Source organism: Aulonocara sp. 'chitande type north' Nkhata Bay, linkage group LG18, assembly GCF_057382095.1.
Source record: "Aulonocara sp. 'chitande type north' Nkhata Bay isolate Kocher_YH1m ecotype deep benthic linkage group LG18, A_spYH_male_GT1.1, whole genome shotgun sequence".
Lineage (NCBI taxonomy): Eukaryota > Metazoa > Chordata > Actinopteri > Cichliformes > Cichlidae > Aulonocara > Aulonocara sp. 'chitande type north' Nkhata Bay.
In genome coordinates, this window is record NC_141361.1 from 27,908,583 (window position 1) to 27,923,625 (window position 15,043).

General features: G+C 41.5%; 1 protein-coding gene across 7 annotated transcripts in view; it reads left to right on the top strand.

The window, feature by feature from the left end:
- Positions 1-3,810: 3,810 nt before the first annotated feature.
- Positions 3,811-15,043, top strand: part of tnk2b (tyrosine kinase, non-receptor, 2b) — a 33,746-nt gene continuing 22,513 nt past the window's right edge. For 3 of the 7 annotated variants that reach the window (XM_086270882.1, XM_086270886.1, XM_086270888.1), the window contains exons 1-2: positions 3,811-5,060; positions 7,829-7,913. In XM_086270882.1, coding sequence (XP_086127008.1) covers positions 5,050-5,060; positions 7,829-7,913 — 96 coding nt within the window. In that variant the 5' untranslated portion in view covers positions 3,811-5,049. Of the gene's footprint in view, positions 5,061-7,828; positions 7,914-14,102; positions 14,671-15,043 lie in introns of those variants that run through there. The other 4 variants (XM_086270883.1, XM_086270887.1, XM_086270884.1 and 1 more) reach the window with 2 other exon arrangements.

Below are 15,043 nucleotides of genomic sequence, written 5' to 3' on the forward strand. Positions count from 1 at the left end.
CTTCTTGTTTGCGATGGTGATGGGCTGAAGTAAAAGAGAGCCTGGAGAGGTGGAGTTATGCTATGGTGAGAAGAGGAATGAAAGTTAATAGAAGCAAGATAGAATACATGTGTGTGAATGAGAGTGAGGTGGATGGGAAGGTGAAGATGGAAGCAGCAGAGGTGGTGAAGGTAGGTCAGTTTAAATACCTGGGGTCATCCAAACCAAGATAGTGTGAACATTTAAATATGTTGAAGAATGAGCTGCCAGACAGAAGGGAAAGAGGAAGACCACAGAGAGAAGCTGTTGTTGTAGTGAAGGAGGACAAGCTGAGGAGGATGCTAGCAATAGGCTGAGACAGAGGTAGAAGTAGAGGTATCCCTTTCATTGAACCGCAGGTAGATACATTTCAGGTGAAGGCTGCCGGATAATTGAGAAATCTTAGTCTGACAGTAAAAGTGGTTTTATGAGTCACATGGACTTTTTTTAATGATAAGATGCAGACACACTGAAGCCATACATTTAGTTTTGATAACTGATGACCTGTCGTTCTTTTTAGAATCTGTAACTAATTCAGAAACTATTCTGCAGATTAGCTTATCTATGACTTGGATAGGTACTATCACTTGGACATCTGTTCATGCAAATAATAAATATAATACAAATTCAAAAGAAATGTAATACTTTCCACTATATTACTCACACACTCATACAGTGCACCAGAGCTATACTGTCAGTTACTACCCTGATTATGTTTCCACCATACAAGCCCCACAATCAGGAGTAGACATTGGGGATTTCATCCAGCTCCTGTTGAAAAGCTTAGTGTTGCCCCCAGAGCCTGAAGCCTACCCACCAACAGTCATAAAGAGAGGAGGGACCCAGGATTTGCAGTCCTTTTAGTCTTTCAGGATGCTTAACAGTCTCTTAAAGGTAGGTTTAAACAGGCTGCGATGCCTGGGCTGGGAACACTTTATCATTACACCCACAGCTTGTCTGCTGTGCTCTCCATCACGGGGACAGAGAAGGCGTTTACATGTTTTAACAGGCTCAGCTCTGTCCCCCCTTGACGCGCGCGCACACACACACACACACACACACACACACACACACACACACACACACACACACACACACACACACACACACACACACACACACACACACAAGATGAGTGTATTCTGATGATGCTGGTGAATGAGCAATGCACTTTGTATTATCCACATGTCCAGAAAAAATGCAATCTTTTCCTGCAAAACAAAAGCTCTACTTTTAAGGTTGACGGGTGCTTATCATCAGCTACAAACCGATTTTTTAAAATTCAGGTTGGTGCGGAAAAATATTTTCACAGCGTCCTTCATCGTTGCCCTTCACTCTTATCAGTCTGTGGAGCAGCCTATAACTGAGTGTGTTAACTTCATCAGGGGGCAGCTGGTGGGCAGCAGTGACCCGGCGTAACACCGCAGCTCAGCACCGCTTCATTTATCATGGCCTCAATTCACCGCAGATCCCTTCTGTTTTCTCGTCTCTCCTGCGGCTCAACTTTTCTTTCACTGCCTCTTACTTTGGACAGTTTATGCAGTTAAACATTTCAGATAAACAGGAAAGGTATCTGCTGTTACTCAGCAGTGCTGTGTTGTTTATACTGCACTGTAGAGGTTTTTTCATTTCGTTCTGTATGCCTACACGTTTGACATGATTCAAGAAAGTTAGAAACTGAATGGACAAATGTATCATTAGACACTTTAAAGAGAGAAATACACTGATGGAGGGCTCGCTGTATGACCCCATTTCAAAATGTGCGCTTCAGCGCTCTGTGAAAGTCTGCATGGAAAAATTGTTTAGGAATTTTAGAAAAATGTGTATCAAAGTAAAACATGCTTAAAAAATCACATTCATAACTAAATGGTACCTGCAGTCTGAGTTTCTTGTGGAAAGTATGGATGCCTGCTTGTTATCAACCCACAGTTTGAAAATCCAATACCCAGAGTGGGTATTAATCAGTGGATACTGCGTTGCTTAGTTTAACTTCTATGAAAACACCATTGAAGCACAGTTTTAGAGAAGCCTGTGCTGTCATACATCTTTCTTTCAGGGCAGACTTTCCTTACTTTAGGAAAACAAACATACCCGCATGTATTGCAGGAGTTGGCATCTGGATGCTGAATTAACCTCCATCCATTCCAGACCAATTCCCAGGCTCTGAACTGCTAAGCAGTCAAAATCCTCACTTTCAAAACTACAGCAGCTGGTAACCTCAGTTCTCAAATACGTGCAGAATGTTGTTAAGATCATAGGCAATGCAACACTGTGAAATCCCACCCGTCATGACTATTTTTAAGAAATGTTGTTGGCCATTAAGGTTGAAAGCTCTTGAGATTTTTTACTCCACTAAAAAAGTAAATTCATATAAAGAGGTTTCATTTAAGATTGAGCTGTAAGAGGGATGGAATAATAAAACACGAAACACGAATCCATAGCAGGGGTAAAAGAGGAGAGGTCAGCATGTACTGCTAGAGTATGAGTTGATATTACTGCCCTATAAATACACTAAAAACTTGGACACAGTAGGTGTCTGAGGACCTGATTTATAATAAATGCAGAATCGCTGACCTACAGTGTGTGTAACTGTGTATTATGTGTGCATCCAAATCGTATCACTTACATTTGCAGAAATAATTATGCGCAAACCATGTGTTTCTTTGGAGGCGTACGCATATCACGGCTGATAATTGATTTTATATTCAGTTCTACTCTTCCAGCAATAATGGAAATGACATAATCGAGATAAAAGGTTTATTCTGCAATTTTTTTTTCTAATGCAAGTAAGGTAAACCACGACATTTTGGATTTAGATTTTGAGCGAGAAACAAGAAAAGAAAAGAAAATTGACAAATTCTAACTTTAAAAAGTGGTGACGTCATGGTGACGTCAATATTGACCAAAATAATAATTTTTTAACTTCAATTACGCAGTCTTGCTGCTTTTGTTCCACTGCTGTGTTGTGTTGCGTGCCTCTCAAATTTGCAGAAGTCTGCTTCCGGAGGACCAGATCACAGAAAAGAGGAAGAGGTGGAGGAATGAGAGCAAAAAATGAATGTTGTGCAGTGGGCCGTAAATAACTGGCCTAAGGACATCAGCAGGACTGGAGTGGAGTCGGAGATGGAGAAGAGAGCGAGAGGAGGCAAAACAAAAGAGGGGCGAGTTTTAAGGATATGAAAGTGGAAGGAATAAAGAGTGACATGGACTGAGGGGAGGAGGAGATCATGCATGCGTAAACAAATACTCTGTGCTGTCCCAGAGTGCTTTAAAGATTTTTTTTTTTCCTCAATGGCATCAGTTGGAGCGATGGGGAAGTGTCGTGTGTGCGTACGCAGATGCACATGCGTTGTTCTTTTATTCTATTTTCCTCTTCACCCAGATGTCCACACAGCAAGGTCCAGATGGCTTGGATGTCCTCTATACTGGAGAGCTTTACACACACAAACACAGACAAAGCAGCATGGCCATGTTTTTCTCCCTCTCAGAGGGAAGATTAACTCTCCTCATTAGGGCTCCCTCCGCCTCTCCACCTCTCGCCTGACACTCTCCTCCCCCTCCCTTTCCTGTTGGCTTGACTTATTCTCATTGGCTGCTTTTATCAGGACCACAGCTGAGTGGATCACCGTGGCTACAGAACACTGGAGCGGGGAGGAGGTGGGATGGGTTGATGTTGCCACGGTAATAGAAGAGGCGACCACTCGCCAAATCATCGAGTGGGGAAAAAAAAGTGGAAGCGTGTGGAAAGCGGGTTAGAGGGTTAGGGCTCGAAAGGAGAGGAGGGGGGGAAAAACAATAACAACAGGCGAGGGATTAGGCATCGACCGAGCAATCAGGAAGTCCATTTAGGACAAAGCAGAGTCCAAAATGCTCCCAGACTTCAGTCGGCATCGTTAGAGCCGAGCCGCTGGAATGAATAAAAAACCACACAAAGAAGGAAGGAGCTAATTCAGGTGAAATATGAAAGACGTCACCCGGACGACCGCTGCCACTGCTTGCTGTGATTTTTCACTGCCGATAAGTAAGAGGAGGTAAGCTGGTCATGGTAGTGCCTGGGGCATGGAAATGGAAACGGAGAGAGCCGTCGCTGGATATGAGGAGCATGCGTCAGCATTAAGGAAGGGTGAACAAGAGTCAGAGAGAGAGAGAGAGAGAGAGAGGCAGGCAGTGACAGCAGAGATGAGCACAACTGAGCACAAGAGAGAGATTGAGGTTAGAAGCTGATGTGAGGATACAAGCAGAGCCTGTTAGACTTTTCACCTTCTGTGCCACACCTTGGCTTCATCCTCCTAACACTCCCACCTCTTGACTGCAGCAACTCCAAGGACCCAGGCTGGAATTTCATTGTCTGAGGGACAATAATCCTTGCTGAATGACTTCTGAATGATCATTTTCACACCCCAGAAGCTTCTTAATGCTGCTGACATATGAAAAGGACAGACCGTTCAAGAGGATTGCATTCTGTATATCTTCTCAAAAGCGGAGCTACTCCTGCCTGCACGAACTGAATTGAGTTATTCATTCTGTATTAAGAAGTATTGTTTGCAGATTATCAGCACAATTACACTTCTGAAAACTGTTTCCATGAGGATCAGCAGCTTTGTTTTCAGAGACTAGTCAGTTCCTGTCACAAAGGTGTGAAAATGAAGAACTCATTGTCCAGCCATTTTAAACGAATGCTGACTCAACCTAAACGATGAAGACAATGAAGGTGGTATTACTGGATGCAGGAGTGACAGCAGAGTTAGCAGAGTAATAAGACGTATTGTGCCAGGCGTTGCGGAATAATGCAACGCCGCTCCGTGAACGACGCCCAGAATATCGCACTTGTCTTCCTGCATGGATGTCGACGCGAGCTGACTGACCGACTGAGTGTGTGGGTTGCTCACTGGGCTGGAGCAGCAGCTATTTGAGGACACGTAGCACCCGAACAGGTACCGGCTGGGTCTCAGAACTCCACCATGGGGGAGACGGCAGAATACCAGAGACTGCAGGAGACAACAGAGTCGGATTACCAAAGGCTGCCTAGCGATGATGAAGAGGTAGACCTGTGCAGTTCCCTTTATTTTACAGTAGTAGGTAATAGTAGGTAATGGACTAATTTCAGCCAGCAGTATGAACCTGTCAAAGGGAAATGAAATGATGATTTATGCTTTCGTAGGTGTCTCTGTATTTCAAATCATTGCCATTGTGAGCATTTATCTTGTCTTGTTCAGTGTCACACTGGCCGTGTCATGTCCAAAACACTTTGGTGAATGTACACAGCTGTTTTCCTGTGACATGGCTTTCATTCCTCAGTCAGTGTCGGGCCGGGTTTCCCGACATTTCAGCATCCTTTTTCCCTTCGTGTCAGTTTGCGTACTGATGGTTTAGCACCTAATCAGGTGATCAAGGTGGTCCATCATTTTTAGTGTTGAATAATGTGGAAAATTTATAAACTTTTTTTTTCCTTCCCCCAAACAGACTCTTTGACACGTCAGAGCATAAGGGGTAAACAAAGACAGGTGTAACTACTGGATGCCACTAAGTTTACTTTAGTTTCAGTGGCATTGCGTGTTCATTGTCACACTATCCCGGCTTGCTGAAACACAATATTACAACGGCCATTGTTCTTAGTAACACCTGTGGCAAGACATAAGTCTGGTTGGATTGTGCGAACATAACTCCACTTCATAGATCTCCCAAAGTGCTCATTCATCTGTCAGACAGTACTAGCTCTTTTACTCATGTATGTCAGTAGCGCCCTGCTCAGCCACCACGTACCCACGCACAACACACGGCGCTTCTCGCCCACACACGAGGCCGAGTTATTGCATGCAGAGCCATGAGGTCACTGATGAAGTGCTGCAGAATGAGGTTGGTGAGAGGCAAACTATGACATTTTATACCCTCCCACCTATTCTGCAAAGCCACACACAAACACACACACACACACACACTATTTCACAAATACTGTGAAGGCCCGACTCTTTTTTTTGTTTGTTTGGCTTTTAGGCTGGCCGTTTAATTTCCACATCAAACCATTGTGAAACATCTCTGTTGCCTTTTTTTAATGTTTTCAACATCAGAAGAAAATGTGTAGAATCATTGAACTCAGAGCTAGATAAATAAGTTCACCAGGTCGGTAATTCACCGTTTTACCCTTTTTTGTAGAGATGTTGTAAACTGAATAGTTTCAACAGTCTGCAAGGGCATTACATGTCAGGGGTGTGTGTTGCTGTCATGTTTAGGCTGGAATAGATTATTTAAAATTAGGAGTTGGCTTAAAGAAACAAGAAAAAACTGTCTGGTATACAGTGTTGATAGTTTGGTCTTTACTGTATTTTCAATGTGATTAAAATGTGGCTAAAGCAGTTATTACTGGTAACTAAAACTAATTTTGAAAGAACAGATGAAAGTACAATAAAGGTAAAAATTGGAATTGAAACGTATTGTGAATAATAATAAATAAACAAAAAAATACAGTTTTATTTATATAGCACATTTAAAAACCTGAAGGCACGCCAAAGTGCTTCACAGTAATACGGAGAAACAACATAAGTACAGATCAGGCACTAGCACAGACAGAATGGAGGCACTAATAGACCTTAAGAGTTAAGTAAAATGGGTATCAAACCTCAATACAGGAGGAAGGTCAGATCGTGAATACAAAAATATCTACTAAGAAGATAAAAACAGCAGTAAAATTAATAATAAAATAATACATTAGATAAAAAGTTTAAAAAGGGTATTAACTGGTCAGGAAAGCCAGGTTAAATAAGTATGCTTTCAATCTTGATTTAAAGGATTGGACAGAGTCCGAGGCACGAATAGAAGCAGGGAGATTGGGTGCAGCTGAGGCAAAGGCACGATCGCCTCTGCTCTTCAGTCTAAACTTAGGTCTAAAACACACGGGAAATGTTAAGTCTTTGTTCATTTGGTCAAATATTTGAAATTGTGATATGTAAGCTGCCTGCACAATGTTTCTTTTTGTATTTCTTTTTATACAATTTTTACTGTAATGTGTATCCTAAACTTCTTAAAGTTATCCTGTAACAAAGTAAACAAAATAAATATCAAAAACGAATGAAAGCTTAACTGAAATGTGTAATTTCTACCATTAAATGTAAAAATGAAACAAGAAAATAAGAAATTAATTCAAAATTTAAAAACAAAAAATCTAAATTTAAACAAAAAACTAAACACAAACTGAAAATATGTAAAAAAAAAAATAAAAATTGCCTGATTTCAGTATGGTGAGAATTACAATTTGAACTTTTTCAAAATGGATGTTATTATTTATTTATTTATTTTTTACTAATTTACTTATTATGTTTGTTTAAACATTTTATGGTGACTTGTGTTTAAATGGAATTGGGTTCAAATTTGACTCACTACCGCTGCTACTTCAAGCAATGCCCTGCGCTGGTCTTCCCTGACATGTACTGGGTTTCAGCCCTCCGGGACCTGCTGTTGATAAGCAAATATAGGGAGAAGATAAATGAATGTGTAGATGTGTGCGGCAGTTTAAATGTGATACTGTCCTGTGTGTGTTGAGGATCTGTGTGCTAGTTGAGCAGAGTTGAACCGATGGACGCTGCAGCTGTTGTGCTCTGTTTGGGGCTGAATCAGATCAGTCTCCTTCCACAGCTGCAGCTTTGTGCTGAGTACAGCGGTTTTTCTAGGGTTAGCTTTCAGCGCCACAGCCTGCAGCTGCCTCATCTTATTCTGAAACTGAGTGAAAAACACTTAAGGGTAGATGTACGGAAAATGTAGGTGTATGGAAAATACTTATTGTGTTATTAGAGTGACCATTTTATTCTCCACACAGATATCTTATGGATGTTTTTCCCCCTGTGGAGGATGAAGGGATTAGCGGGCAAGCTTTATCTGAAAATGATGAATTTGTGTCGGCCGTGAGTATGGCTGGGCATCCACTGTGTTTGGAATAATATGAATGTAATAAGTAATTTCTTTTGATTGAGCTACCTGCTGTGATAGATTTTGAGTTCAATCATTTTATTCATGATATTTGATATTTATTTTAATGGCTCCTCCTTCTCCCTCTTAACCTGCTTTTAAGGGATCAAAGAAAGGATTGCTCAGTACGGGTGTATTTCATTGTTTTGTGGGGGTTGTTTTTTACAGTCTGGCATTATGCATATTAGGTCAAGCTACCAAAACAACATTTGTTGACAAAACACAGCACATATGTTCCTGAAAACTGGAAGTGATGACCTGGAAGCAGGCCACTGGCATCCAGAGCTCTCATCTTTCTCATAATCTGTTCATGGGCACATTAACGCTCACAGCCTCACACCGCCTCTCCCCTCCTGGCTTTGTGAGTAATGAGTTCCTGTGGACGGTAAAGGGATTTAAGGAAAACGTAAAAGCCAGACCTTGGGAGATAGTTGCTATCTGTGACATTAGGAATGATGGATCTCTGTATGTCTGTGCATGCTGTCCTCTGTCAGAGGTTTTTGTGTGTTTGTGTAGATATTGTTCTAGCACAGTTTCTAAAGTGATTAATGTAGTTCTACTACTCCTTCTTCTTCACTCTGCATTTTTGGCACCCGGCACCCAAAACGCAGTTTGATGTTTTGTTACCAAAATGTTGGAACTTAGTTTAGAAATACACCGGTGCCCAGTAAGCTAACTTAATTCCCAACATAGTGCCTCAGGATGAATCTAGTCGGTGTGCATGCCTTTGCATGCCTTCCTGTATACAGTGAGCATCATATTACAGAATCTAGAAGTGTGTGTGTGTGTGTGTGTGTATACCTGTTTACACATCTGTGTGGGGACCAACAGCCACTAGTCAGCACTAAAGTGCCTGTCCTCACAAGTTTGATGGCATTTTTAAGACTCAAAATGTAGTTTTAGTGTCAGAGTTACAATTAGGTTATGGTTGGATGGAGGCTAGTGTTAGGCAAACATTTTTGATGGTTAGGGTAAGCAGCTAGAGAAACATTATGTCAACTAGATGTCCTCACTAAGATATCAACACGAGAATGTGTGTGTGCGTGTATGTGCATGTGTGTTTCAGTACTGTAACATAATAGAGCTCACAGCATGTTGTTCTTCATAATCTTATTAGCTAGAAAGGTCCTAATCTGATGTCTGGTCATGATAATGTAATCTTCACGGTCAAACATTTAACTTGGGCTTTATAGTATTAGTGTCCTTTTGTAAAGCCACTCGGTCAGACTACTTTGTGCATGCGTGCGAGGTCAGACAGCAGTCTTAATGTAAAGCTAGTTGCAGTAAATCTGTAAAAAAAAAATCCAAACAGTTTTATCTAATTGAATAAATTTCATTGATCTTGATAAACTGGTCACATTTAGCTTCCTCCAGGGTCGTCACCACAGGTGATCAGGTTATTGTGATGTGATATATGTAGAACTTGTGTGGAAAAAGACGGCATGTAAAAGTTTATTTAGCTTACTTTAGCTTTCTACTTTAGCTTTATTACCATGAACATTGCACAGAGGTGTATTTTGACCCAAACTAGGGCGTAAACCAAACCTCAGTCAAACCAAACAGACAGTGAAAACTGGAAAGAAAAAAAAAATCAAGAAAATCGACCAATTAGCAACTGAAATTAGGTGTTTACTAAACTATCAGCAACTGCTTTTATATCAACGGATGAATGAAAATTAAAAAAGATAAAGAAGAGATGGGAGAAAAACCATGTGTTGATGTTGCATAGCTTGTTCACCAGAGGGCACTATGCAACTTCGCTATGGCACCACGCATGTATGGACGCCCAACCAACCAGCTGATCTGAGTAGTGTAAATGAGTAAGCAACTACACAAAATAGGTGTTATGGAAATCTGTTTGATTTTATAAAGGAAAAAAATACTGGCCAATATATCAAAATATCACATGTTTAAGTCACTAAATATTGATATTGTTTGACACAAATGCCATCACTACAGTCATATTGTGACTTACTGTAACTACATGGTAATGCCAGATAGAGCCCTGGTTTTAAATGCTATCTGGTTCTGATTTAAGAAATGACCATAGTTTTCATCCAATTCATCCAAACTGAGATTTCAGTTTGTTAACTTTAAATTTCAAGATATTTACAATTTTGAATCAAAATTTTCTTCACTTTCAGCATTTGAATCCTAATTAACTCTTGAACTTATTAGGACGAGACTTTTCTCGTTATTTCGGCAAGCAATAAAAAAATTTATAATAATTTTTTGTCTTAATCACCAGCCACTAGTTGTCAAGACACCTCGGGGCTGTGGCCCCCCCACACCCTCTAGCAGATTATTACAAGAAGGAACCTTTTAAAAAACAAAAAACAAGCGCGTCCATGCTCACAGGTGTACACACGGGTGATCACACCCACAAACTACACCCTTTTTGGCTCCTACCTCAGGGCACACTGTGTTCTGTTGGTCTTGTGTGCTGCACAGTGGTGTTTAGTGTTTGGTATTTGCTGTCGTATTCCCATGTATCATTGTGGTGTTGTTTGTTCTGTTGCTCTTGTTCTCTTCTGCTTGTTTTCTTTTTTCTTTCTCAGCAGGTGACCCAGGTGATTGATATATGCATTTTTTTCTTCTCTGCCCGTTCTGTTGGTTTTTGTCTTTTGCCCTTCTCCCCCATCCCTCTTCTCAGCTGTTTCTCTTTCCCTCTTTCTTTCTCCCCTTCTTTCCCCCAGTCAAGTCTGTCCCGTATTCAGTAAGTGAAAATAAAAGAAACAATAAAAGGTGAATCAAATGGACCATTACGGCAAGGCTGGGATGGTCAGTTTGGTAAAGTAAATCCGTTGGGCATCTTTCTTTGCCTTTAGACAACAAATCTGATGGCAAAAGAGCCAAGCGGGACAGGCAAAAAAAAAAAAAAAAAAAAAAAAAGACACCTCGAGGCATGGTAAAATGGGCTGTTTTTCCTTAGTTGGATTTTGTTGCCACTGGTCATAAACTGGCCCCACATAACCAGAAAGGCAACTGATAAAAGTTTGAGTGACCTGTGTAATCCCAAAGTCTTTTTAGAGTGGAAAAACAAATGCTTGTCACACACAGAGCAATGAAAACCCCTCATATTAAGATTTGGTGCCCCCTAGTGTTCATATGGCAACAATACATATTGACTTATGTTAATCGTATTGCTCTAATCTCCTTAGTCAGGGGGCAGCTGATGGCTCTCTCACACATTCCTTCCACTGATTTCTAACAAAACATCAGATGAAATTGGATATTTGATGGTACTCTACACAAACGCTGCATTATCACACACACAGCTTCCCGTTTCACTAAACTGCCACACTGGTGTCGCCATATTTCCTCTTCTTTTTATCCCAGCCTATCTCTTTATTTGTTTTTTATTTCTTTAATTTAACAAAAGGTAATTAATAATGAGTTCTGTTTGAAGTGGTTTAAAGCTATTGCTTTTTTCACCTTCATTACTGTTGAATCATGTTGATTAATCAATCCAACTGACACTGACAACTGATAATTGTTCAGTGTTGTTTCTTTTGATGAATTAATGGACAACATTTTGTAAAAATCCAGTTATGTTAGTAATGTCCTTCTTTGTCCTGCTGCTGATTTTCAGGAATGTGGGCTATTTCATAGCATCTGTTTCACAGTCTTGTGAGTTACATAAGTGCTCCAAAGCAAACATTACTTCCTTATTTATCATATCACTGAAGCTAACTTTACTGTGACAAATTCTATATTGGCATCTATTAAAATACGGCTGATGCAAAAATCTGAATAGTCTAGGGAGGTAGTTATGATATTAATTGGTCTATGTGATCCTTATGATTCTGGATGCTTGACTCATATAGTAACTATAATATACTTTAATGCAATGCTGTCAAACAAAAGCAATAGAGACTCTGTAAACTAAGAAATCCAAACGGAAGGCATGGGGATTTTTAGGCTGTTCTACTTATATAAAAAGTTTGGTATCCTTAGTTGGCTTGTGTTAAGGTGATGACCATGAGCTGCGACTTTCCACCTGTGTGAGGGCCTTGTGGATTTATACAGTATGGATGTAGGATACAGTAGGCCATGTTCTCTTAAAGTTTTGGCTGATGTCATTCTGATCCCTCTCCATGTGGGCAAGGGGCACAGTAAAGAGACTCCAATGTGGATATCATCAGCTAGCACACTGTTCCCTGTGTTGATGACAGTATGGCCGCCTGCCTTTGCCTGGCTGACTTCGTTGAATCTATTATAACGTCACTCTAAAGTGAGACAATTTGTTCACTTACACATTACAGTTAAAAATAATAATTTTTATAAATCAAAACATTCAAATAAAGTCATTTAGACAGCTGATTAAAGTACACAAACTACACAAATAAATTGGTATGCAAACTCACGCTGCACAGCATCACCCGCCTCTGACAAAGGCCTGTTTTCCCGTCTCTGATTAAACTCCAATACTTCATGATCAAACACCATTTGTAGTTTTTATTTCCATCCCATAACACCTCTGCCTGCTCGCCTTCTGTCCACCCTTAGACTAGTAAACACAAAACTTCCTAATTCAAAGCAGAAGTGTGTGGAAGTAAATGGAAGAGAGAGTAAGACAGAGGGAGCGTTATAAAAAACTAAATCTAGTGAAAAGGGAACAGCTAAGTCAAAGTGTGGATTGATGGGCTAGACTTATGAAAAACAGCACAGCGAGCGAAAGAAGGTGGAGGAGGAGTGGTGAAATCAGAAAGGCAAAAGTTTAATAATATCTGCCCACGGAGGCAGACGTGGCTTATTGCCACCACTGGTCTGAAAAACAGCCGCTACGGGTTTGTTTATAGTCAGCGTAGTGGAAGAGAGATAACATTTTTAGAGGATTAGAGGCAGGAAATAAAAGGCAGCACCAAATAAAGAAGAAAATGCAAGAGTTTGGCCAGATCCTCAGGGATAAAGAGGAGGGACAGAAGGAGGCATGGGAGTGAAAGAGAAGGGATTAATGAAGGAGTGAAGAATAGGGAGGAGAAGGGAGATGGCAGGAGTTTTAGTCAGCGCAAAAAAGACGTCACAGTGACAGAAAAGGAGTGTGCGAGTTTACCGCGGTTAAGTGACCTGAGCAGGTCTTATGTAATCATAATTATATTCATGTGGGTTTTTTCTTCACTATTACTGTAAACTATTAGTCATCCACTAACAGATATCTGTAAATCTGTTTTGCACATCGTGTGGTTCATACCTCAGAAATTATTCATACACTATTTCATTGTCCGAATGATCCTGGTGGTTAATGATTGGTGCTTCGAGTATGCTTCTGGGTTTGTTAAGCAGATACTCTTACACAATGCGTTGGTTATAAGTGATTAAAGATCATAACAAATAGATTTAAAATGAAACTTGGAAAAAATATATAGTAGGAAAATCTACTCGTAAATCATAGAGATAATGATTGCCATTCAACAATACATTTCAGTTGAGAAAATATTACACTAAGCAGGTTGGGAAATTCTGCAAGGCAACAGAGGGAGAAGCTGGAAGAGCGCTTGGGGGGTGTGTGTGTGTGTGTGTGTGTGTGTGTGTGTGTGTGTCTTTGGGAGGTTGCATCACAGGAAACAAGCTCCCCCTCCTGCAGTTGAATGTGACCCTTTGGCCCTGGATCAAATGCTCCTCCGGGCTGAATACCATGAAGCCTCTGTCCTCTGCACCACGCTCTGCTCTGCACTGCACGGACGGCAGGAGGAGGGTGGGTGGGGGGTTCGGGGGTCAGGACAGATAGGGTGAGGAGTGGAGTTGCAGGAGGGGGCAGGATAAAGGGGTAGAGAAAATTTGGCTGATGCAGAAGTGAGAATTATAAGCAGTCAACATGAAGCTCAAGCACATATGCTACCTGTAAACAAATGCAGACTGGCCCCCTCCCTCCCCCCGCTGGCAGACATGCATGTTTTTAAAGCCTAAAAAGTGGAGCCGGAGACGCCGACTCTGGCTCGTCTGTTTGTGCTGCCGAGGGGATTGAATCGGGCAGAAGACGCTCCTATTTTTAGTTCCATGCGCGATGGAGGGATCGAAAAGCAAACAGACAGTATATGCACAGGCAAAGCAGAGAGAGCGAGACGGAGAGGGAGAGAGAGGGAGAGAGAGACAGAGGCAGTGAAAGGAAGGGAGGAAGAAGGAGTGACTTATTTGTGAAGTTCTGCAAGTTTGGATGACTGGCTCATTGCTGTCTGAGGAGGGCACATGGCTGGACTTGGGCAGAGGGCAGAGCTGGGAGGCTTTCTCTGCTAGAAGCAGCAGCTTCCATTCGCTCTCCAGCCTTCTTTCCTAATATTACAAGCCAGTTTGAGTTCTCTTCTGCATTCTCAAGTGCTACATAAATGCCTCTTTGACTTCTTGTGGGGAGCTGAAGCAGTAGAAGGGGCTTAGAGGAGGATTGACCCCGCCATGGAATGCTGTAGATTTGCATGCAGGGTTTCAGGAAGTTTTTCTTCCCCTTCTCGGGTTCATAGGTTTGGGTCCGGATCCAAAAACTGTGTGCGCTTCTTAGAATTCCCTCAGAGACTCAAACCAAGGGTGCTGTGGCTCTGGTAATGATTTAAAGGACAAGCAACAACCACGGGCCATTTAAACGTGTATGCACTTTATTTGCACCTACATTCATCCCAGACGAAGGAATTCAGGATGCGACGCTTTGACAAGCTGAAAAAGACATTCCCCTTCCTGGCACGCTTTCACGTATATCGAGTAAGTCTGCTCTGCTGGATTGTCTACTCTCCATATTCCATTGAGGGGATATCTTCTTTAGCATGACATGGATGCTTGTAACTATAGTCAGAGTCATGTGGTTTAATTAGTTGTTAGAATACATGAATCATGAATATGGTATGGTGGAGGTCAGTTGTCTCTAACTCTCTGTGTGTGTGTGTGTGTGTGTGTGTGTGTGTGTGTGTGTGTGTGTGTGTGTGTGTGTGTGTGTGTGTGTGTGTGTGTGTGTGTGTGTGTGTGTGTGTGTGTGTGTGTGTGTGTGTGTGTGTGTGTGTGTGTGTGTGGACTCTCCAGCTGGTCTGAGGCTCTCCCCAGGGATGGTTGTTATTGCAGCAGGATGTGAGAGCAGAAC